This window comes from Dreissena polymorpha, chromosome 12 (assembly GCF_020536995.1).
Source record: "Dreissena polymorpha isolate Duluth1 chromosome 12, UMN_Dpol_1.0, whole genome shotgun sequence".
Taxonomy (NCBI): Eukaryota; Metazoa; Mollusca; class Bivalvia; order Myida; family Dreissenidae; genus Dreissena; species Dreissena polymorpha.
The window spans coordinates 24,954,866-24,964,203 of record NC_068366.1 but is presented as its reverse complement, the minus strand read 5'-3'; the positions used below and the strand labels follow the sequence as shown (position 1 = coordinate 24,964,203).

Here is a 9,338-nt window from a genome sequence, read left to right as displayed (position 1 = left end):
ATAGATTCGTTACTGGTTTTAAGCCAGCGTTCTGTTTTACGTGGGTTTGTAACCTTAGTTGAAATGAGTCATAACAGCAAATACTATGCCAAAAAAATAAAAGAGTCATCAGGGATCCATTCCACTGACGCAGTTTGGGTTCAAAATATCAAACCAAGCCTCCGAGGCCTGTGTATATGATAATGAGGCCTTGTCAAATCAGGCCCCCGAGGCAGTGTCTTACCAGGCCGTTGAGACCGAATTACACCAGACCCCTGAAATAAATCAATCTAGTGACGCCGATTTCAGGCCCCTGAGGCTTCTGAATCAACTCAAAGTGGTATTGATGATAGTCAAGTTGAAGATCCATCCCAGTCTAGCCATGAAATATTTTCATCTGAAATGTTGATTGCCACAAAAATTGAAAATGATCCTTCCACTCTTGTCCCGCCCCCAAAAAAGCAAGTTAAAATCAATGCAAAATATGAATGGAACTATGATTGGCTATATTTTAGCAGCAGCAAAAATGGCTTTTTGTGCAAGTATTGTGAAATTTTTGGACCAAAACAGGTAGCCCGTGGTGTACCATCGCCTTTTTTAACAGGCACTGTCCTTGGGGATCATCCAGTTCGGAAACTAACTGCTCATGAGAAAACTCAATTGCATAAGGACAGCCTGAGCAGATATGTTAAGGCCAAAGAAGGTGTAGAGACAGAAACTATTCCAAAACTTTTACAGAGCCAAAAGGGTGAAAACATTTCAGAAACAGAGATTAAAATAAACAGACAATACATAACATGTTTAATTAACACTGCAAATCTTGTTGTGCGCAAACACTGGGCGCTGGATAGCATTCCTGATCTCGTAGAGCATATGGCCAAAGCAAACTGTGATGATATAACTGCTTATAAGCAATTAAGCTCTCCCATGTATACCTCGCCAAAATCCATCACACAAATAGTTTCTGCACTCAGCTCTTACTTTGAAAAACAACAACTTGATAAAATTAGGACAAGGGACTACGTTGCTCTGCTTGCTGACGAGTTTACAGACGAAGCTGGTCGCAGTCAATTGGCGATTCTCAATCGCTACCTGGACTGCGACAATGTGGAAGACCACTTTGTTGGACTTGTTAACGTCAAACGGGGAGATGCCGAAACACTCACTCAGGCATTAGTGAATTTTTTGGAGTCAAAGGATATCAACATCAACAAAGTGATGTTCCTAGGGTTTGACGGTTGCAATACCATGAGTGGAGAGCAGAATGGTATATATAAATAGTTTTCTCAGCTAATATAAAATGAAAAATAATATTAGCTCTTGTTTGTTTTCAGTTGTGCATGATTAAATAAAGATTCTTAAATGCAATTTTGATTATTGTTTTACATTCAACTGCATTGGATTCAATTAGCACCATGATCTAAATGCATAACATTATGCTTTTTTTTGACAGGTGTGCAGAGATCTTCAGGAATATGGTTCCTCATTCCCAGTACATCAACTGCAGATACCATAAACTAGCTCTCTGCGTGAAACACCTGATGAAACACTTTGAAGTTCTCGTGGAGGTGGATTATGTCCTGCTGTCAGTCTACAAGTTGTTCCAGTATTCACCCCAGAAATTTGCTGTGTTCAAGGTAGTTTCAATCAAACAGTATCATGATTTAAATATACTAGTCTTATGCTTTTATAGCAGCGTTTTTTTTCCCCAAAGGGGAAAGGTACCTGTACCCCTACAATTGGGAATTTTTCGAGTCGTGAAATCTTCAAATTGGGAAAAAAACGAGTCGCGAAATCAATGAATTGGGAAAAATTCGAGTCGCAAAATTGATGAATTGGGAACCTTTAAAATGCATGTAATCTATCATTAGGGGCTATATTCTGCATCACAAAGCATTTTAAATTCTAGGTTTTGACAGAAAAACTACAGTACGGTTATGCTATTTTGACTATCGTATCATGTCATGTGAAAATTGTGTTATTGCCACTTCAGTTAGGATGTGCCCGTCAATTGGAAAAAAATATCTTCCAGTGATAGGCATAAGAACTGAGGTTCCATAAAAAATAATATTAATAATTTTGTTTTAGCCCTTAAAAGTCTTACAAGCCCTGCAATGTTTCATGTGAGTTAAATTAAAAACTTAAAAACTAAACAAAAACAACAACAATGGATCTTGTACTGGTTTGACATCTTTTAACAATAGACAGTGAGAATAGTCACACGTAACCAAAATGAGTTTTTAGAGTGGAATGCTTTAACAATAATTTTCAAAGGTAAGTCTTATATTTTGTTTTGATTTTTTTTCATATCATCAAATAAGATATTAAGATCATCTGCCATTAAATGCTTATGTATATGTTGTAAATAACTATAGGATTTTACACCCATGTCTCATTATTTTTAATTTTATGTTAAACTTTTATTTGTTTATATCCGTATCCGAATAGTTACTGTCCGGATTTAACACTTAAAAAACTATACATAGAAGTAATATGCGCATTTAACTCAATACGGTTACGTTTTTTTTAATGTCAACGAAAAATTAGTGTTGAGAAAGTTTATTGATGTAAGGAAGACTGGTCTTAGCGATGGAATTCTTTCACGGGAAATATCGATCACTCGTCGCGGTTATGTAATCCATTCACATTTTACACAGCGGTTAGAGTTGCGCCCCATTTGAAAAGTTTTGTTTACTTTCTACGCAACAATGTCCGGCGAAAATAAATGGCCGAAAATGAAAGGCTCGACAATATCAAAAGATATTTCCAGCGAAAATAAAAGGCACTAGCTATTGGGAACGGCACCTAAAATCGTTCGGAACGGTAGATATCGAGATTGGGAAAGGTCCGGTGCTAAAATTGGGAAGCCTCCGGTAGGCTTTGGGAAAGGTACCGTTCCCCGGTACTAGTTAAAGAAGGAAAAAAAAACGCTGTATAGTCTGTCAAATATTGTGTTTTCTTTGTTAAATGCATGTGTTTCTTCATTGTAAACTGGCCATCTAAATAAATAATTTCCTTTTATATAAAATAATGATGCTTAGCTGCCTTATTGAACTCGAAATGACAGGTCAACATTTTGAATATGAATTTTATACTTCAAATGGACAATTTAATAGTATTCAAGTAGTGGCTCTTGAACAACAAACCAAATATGATAATTAACTTAGATCAAATTTTGCACTAGGTTGTATAATGTTTTTGTTACTCAGGATGTCCAGTCTTCATATGATGTCAAAGAGATGGTGATGGTCAGAGCAGCAGCTACTAGATGGTTGTCTGATGGCGTGGCCTGTAGGAGGTTCATAGATCGATTTGTCCAGGTAGCTACACATATTACTTCTCATTACATATTGATTGCAACATAAAAATCAAGAAACATTTAAATATGTTATTATATTAACATCTGAAACAATAATGTCAAAAGTTATCTTAGATATTTGACAATTGATCTTATTAGCTTTTAAAAGTCAATACATTCCTTTCACAATCTACAGTTAGGCTATTATAATTTCTTAACATGCAAATGAAGTTTGACACGGATGTACTTTTTTAGTCTTGCTACTTTTCAGTCAGCTGTTTGGTTTGTTCGACTGCATATACTTTTTTTCGGGTTGTAGATGAAATTTCTCATACAATTTATAAGTGATATAATTTAAACTCTAATCATATAAAAAAAAATCATGCTCTGGGATCGATATGTTGTTGAGTTATGAGTTCAGTTAAACTTAGCCACAGGCTTGTCATTTACTATGCTTGCTTCAAAGTGGTGCGGGGGATACTTTGAGTCACTTTCAGGCATTTTTTTTTTCCATTGCAGATCCTTGATACACTTGATGAGCTTCTGGAAAGAAAAGGGATTCTGAGATTGTTGCCATTCGAGACAAGATCACGAGCAAAAACACTGTGGCAGCTATTCTGGTCATGTGCGATATGCTCCAGCCAGTGAACATCTTCTGCAAGTTTCTACAGGGTTCTGCAATGGATTTCTCAGATGTGACAAGAAAATAAAAGGTATTAGTTACGATTTGTTTTATGATAAAAGCGAATTCATTTACAGTTTCATATGACAAACTGATCTTCACTGTATTTTATAGTGTAAGGTGCTTTAATTATAACATATAATATAATATAATTATAACATAAGCTTCATACTATTTAAAGCTGAAAGACTGCAGTAATATCAATACTCAGTATCTGATTTTTTGTAGGAGTTGACAGACAACCTGGAAATCTTAACCCAGAGATTCAGGGCATGCCTACAACCTCCAGGAGTGGAAGATGACCTATATCTGTCGCGCATGAGCACCCTCTTTGCAGAAATTGATCAACGAACAGTTTATTCAAGAAGACTAAGGTAGTTCACAGAAATATTTGCTTGTCAATGTGATTGACATACATGTTGTTTACATTAGTTGATTAATTTTTGGGATCATTTAACAATTATTTATTTTCAGAGACAAGGACAGTTACACCCCTACTCAGGTAGTGGAGGAGCTTGCCATCCCTATGGTCAACAAACTCCTAGAAGAACTAGATAGCGGTTTCAACTTCGTGTCGCCAGAGCTTAAAGCCTTCTCAGTCTTCACATTGACAAATCTGCCTGAAACCATTGTGGAACTGCGAGAATCAGACTATGGAAAGGTATAACTGGCTTTATGTGCCTGAAATTAACAATATACTGAAGAATAGTAAAGATAGACAGTTTATTTTATTCTTTGGTACTTTTATTTACAAATTATATTACTTTTAATTTTGAGATTTTTTTCGGCGTAAGCTGAATAAGCCAGCTTTTCACCCTGACTTGACCTTTGTAAGTGTCCAATAAAATTCAAATAAAATTTCCCGCGGCTAGGTACGAATGAATACACTTCATTTATTCCATTGGCTGATTTGAGTATACCACCAGAACATTGGAAACATATCCGCGTCTTTGTAACACTGTTTTACTGTATGAAACAATTTTATCTCTAATGAAAAGGTTTAATAGATAGAACAGTTTTACACTCAATTCTCGACATCAATACAGTTTGTGCGTACACCTTTTATTTTCAGAGTATTACCAGCGCAAAAGCGTTTATACTTAAAAGGCTATGTTCTCATATTTAGTACTTACTTCCATATTCCTGTCAACATGTTAACATGTAAAAGTATAAAGAGCAGTGGAAGCGAGGCCTCACTTTAAAGAATTGCATTTCAACCTGCAAGGTTTCGGGTCAATTCGCGGACATTCAGAGTTTATATACAGGTCATCACCGGAGTTCGCGGTCAGTAAAATCATCGTTATATAATAAAGACGCTATCCGTGAACTAGGTGACCTGGAATTTTCTTTAGACCAGAAATATGTTAAAAGAAGATATTCAGCAATATAATTATGGTATGTCAATAATAGATTCTTAATGTGTTTTCAACAATACAATGATACATATTATTTTTAATAAATTTAACAATAATTATTCCACCATATTGCCTAATGTACTAAAGTGATATTATGAGCATGTAACAGTTTATAGGTGTCTATCGCAACCGTTGATTATTTTTGATGTTTCTACTTCATATACACTTATAGTAATTAATGCAGCATCAACATACTAAAACAATATACCAGAAAGAGAAAAATAATGCATTTGAATATCAACCGTACTTTCGTTTGACAACTGATCATGCGTTTACGAGTTGAACCTAAATTTAGTTTTAGTGCAGATTTGTTCATACGACACAAAGACACAATATTGTTTTACGGATCATTTCGGCTTACAGGACTGGGTGGGTCACGTAAGAATATCGAATCTAAAATATATTTTTATAAACAACTGGTAGCAAGGTGAGTTGCAGGTAATTGATCAGTAACCACATTTTAACTAACTATTTTGACCTGTTAATTCTTTTCAGCTCAATTCAACAGTGCAAAATGCCCATAATATCACTTTAAGCATGAGCACGATGATTCTCGATACTGTTAATAATCGAATCAAATAGCAATGCCCGACAGACCACTAAAACAGGTTTGTTCTCGTGTGGCCGGTTGACTCATATCTTTAAATTTCACTTCCATTCTTCTTTTGGTTTTCTGTTTTGTATCTATAGGTTTATGACCAGCAATATGTTATAATGTAAAATAAGCCGCGAAAACTCCCCGTAACATCCCGTACTGCGTGTGATGCAGCTAAGAACTGCACAGAAAAAGACATTCGCTATCCTTGATCTCATTCATTAAACTATTTACGCCGTATATCTTTTTTAAAGATATTTCTTGTTTAAACTCTGGTCATCAAAAATTTTAAGTAGTTAAGTCACCTAGAGACAGAGAGGCCTGATATGATTATCCTTACACAAAACACTAATTTTATTAAGGCGAAAATTGAGACCTTGACCTCACACTATGGGCTTCGAAAAGAAGACACATACAAAGGTCAAACATTGCAGAGCCCACCATTGTTCGACAAGGCTACTGCCCTTGCAGAGTTTGACGGCTTTAAATATGTTATGTTCATGCATAGGTATTAGTTGATGTTTTGGACAGTTCAGTTGTGATCATTCCCATTGTTAGTTCCAAAACGTCTGTTTTCTATTTAGAGTGTGATTACATTGATTTAAATTCTGTGCTTACCCAAATGTATAAGTATGATTTTTGCAAAATACAAGTTTCAATTAAGGTATTACAAATACTGCTTATGTTTAAAGCAACAACTAACATGATGTAAATTTAACAAAACTGTCAAAAAATCTGTGAAATAAAAGGTAGCGGAAACAATGATTCACACTCTTAAATGAACTTACTTGTTTGCTGTTATTTAGCTTTGTTCATTTTAGACTAGTGTTGCAGATTTATTTATGTTATGGTTTATGCAGTTCTTAGTTAGCTACTGTTTCAGAGTTTGCTTGCTTTCTTTTTCTTTCTCTCATTACAATTTTTTCTTCTCAAGATCATGTTTATATAAATCAAAATGTTTGTAATGCATGCATATTACATAATATTAAAGAAATATTTATTATTTAAAATACATAATTGTTCCAGCTCTCTTCATGAACACTCCATGATCATATATCATTTAATTAGACCCTGGTAGACATAAACATATAGTTTTATATTATTTCTGTTTTCAGAAACAGCAATCCACCTGTGGATTTGCTGCAGAAGATGCTGGGGGATGAACATCTTAGGACAACCTACCCCTGTATGTACCAGCTGTTGCTGCTGTCAAGACTTGTGCCCTCCAGCACTGCCTCTGTGGAAAGGGTGTTTAGCCTAATGAACAATCTCTGCACAACAAATCGAAACTGTTTTTCTCAGGAAACATTGACAGCACTAATAATGCTGTGCAGGGAGGGATGCGAGCAACTTAGTGATGTGCAAACATCACAGACTGTAGAAATTTTTAAAAAAATGAAAGAGAGGGACATTTCTTTATAAGAGATATAAGAGATCAAAACAACTAATAATTGATTTTGTGTGTTCTTTATAATATTTTGTTATTTATATCAACTTTATTACTTAATGGTCATTAAGGCATGCCTGCAAATGATTATTTTAATGGGTTTGTTCAATTAAGTATGAATTGTATGATGTATTCAATAAGACCCATACTTCACGACGCGATTTTCCCAATTTAAGGATTTCACGACTCGATTTTTCCCAATTTTGAGGTTTTCACGACTCAATTTTTCCCAATTGGACCGGTACGGGTACTTTTCCCAATTGGACAAGGAAAATTGCTGACCCCCTCTTCTTCGAAGGGGGGCATAATAAAAATAAAATAAAAGCTGCGCCATGAGCGCATGATACGCCCGTCGTTCGCCAATGAAGTAGTAAGGTAATAAATAACCCTTTGAATCATTTTTTTACTTCAGTTTATTTGTATTTGAATACATGGTTTATTTTATAAGTACATGAGCATGGAAATCACGAAATTTTGACGAACAAAGTCCCATAACTCTGGAACGACAATTCAGAATTCCGTCAAAAACGAAAGGGGATCAGGGTTTATCAATATTAAGATTGTGTTGAAATTTGAAAAAAATCCATCGAAGGATATTTGAGCTACAGTAGGACATTCAATGAAATCACGAAATTTTGACGAACAAAGTCCCATAACTCTGGAACGACAATTCAGAATTCCGTCAAAAACGAAAGGGGATCAGGGTTTATCAATATTAAGATTGTGTTAAAATTTGAAGAAAATCTGTCAAAGGATATTTGACGTAACGTACGACATTAACAGACGGACGGACGGACGGACGGACGGACGGACGGACGGACAGACGGACGCGGGGTATACCATAATACGTCCCGTCATAGACGGGCGTATAAATACTTAAGTCGCAATTAAAGCATCGCAATTAAAGCAGTATAAGAACGCACATGGATAAGGATTGCTTTACTTATTTAATACCATAAATTAACATGTTTGTGTCGACTGAGCGCAAATGTATATGGAAAAATCCCATACAATCCCCGATTGTAACCGTATACGCTGTGAGTGCTGTCGTAACGCATGCAGATTAATAGGACTTATTAGTTTTCTGTTGAAATTAAAATCAATATAAAAACCTGTGAAATACACTGTGAAGGTTGTTGGCATGCATAAGGATTAATAGGGTATCACAAGTTCCCCTTTGAAATTAGATCCATATAAGAATCTGATAGGATGCGTTGAAACGCATGCAGATTTATAGGGTTTTATTGGTTGTCCGTCGCAAGTAAACTTTATAAGAATCTTAGAAATGCCGTGTGAATGTTGTCCAAACGCCAGCAGATTTATAGGGCTTTATTATTTTTCTTTCGCAAATTAATCACATATAAAAACCTGAGATATTCCTTGAAAAGTTTATCGGACGCATGCAGATTGTTTATCCGTCGCATGAAACCAAAATCGGAACCTGCTCAGACTTTGGACCTGGACGCAGATGATTAGGGACTCACTACGTTTTAAATGCAATTAAGAGATTATAGCACACGGGATAAAACACTTATAAATCTTTAATGCTGTCAGAACACATGCAGATTGATAGGGCTGCAATAGTTTTCCGTCGAAATCAACCACATATAATTCAAAGAATCTTCTTAGATTGTTTAGACGTAAATAAGGTGTTCATATCGCATTTAATGGAATAAAGCCCATATAAGCATTAGTTTAATAATATCTTTTAATATAGCACAGAGACCGTATAAGAATACGGGAATGTCAACTGGGTGCAGATTATAGGGCTTCATTTGTTATCAATTGCAATTTAAATAGCAACCCCAGCTAATTTTTCATCAACACCTGTTTTTAAAGGCAATTGCATATTTGAAAAGAGCTCTTTAAGAGCTTTTCAGAACCGTTTTTTTTTTTAAATATCTTGAAAAATAAAAAAGTTA

The 9,338-nt window shown here is 35.3% G+C and overlaps 1 protein-coding gene across 2 annotated transcripts; it reads left to right on the top strand.

The window, feature by feature from the left end:
- The first annotated feature begins 3,258 nt into the window (after positions 1 to 3,258).
- On the top strand, positions 3,259 to 7,690 carry LOC127852977 (uncharacterized). 2 transcript variants are annotated; one of them, XM_052387091.1, is made up of 6 exons: positions 3,259 to 3,299; positions 3,797 to 3,990; positions 4,188 to 4,333; positions 4,434 to 4,620; positions 6,332 to 6,477; positions 7,085 to 7,690. In XM_052387091.1, the coding sequence occupies exons 3-6, from the start codon at positions 4,278 to 4,280 to the stop codon at positions 7,389 to 7,391; spliced, it is 696 nt and encodes a 231-aa protein (XP_052243051.1). In that variant the 5' UTR covers positions 3,259 to 3,299; positions 3,797 to 3,990; positions 4,188 to 4,277; the 3' UTR covers positions 7,392 to 7,690. The 2 variants fall into 2 exon arrangements, with proteins under 2 accessions (XP_052243051.1, XP_052243052.1); XM_052387092.1 differs by lacking the exon at positions 6,332 to 6,477.
- The last annotated feature ends 1,648 nt before the right edge of the window (positions 7,691 to 9,338 follow it).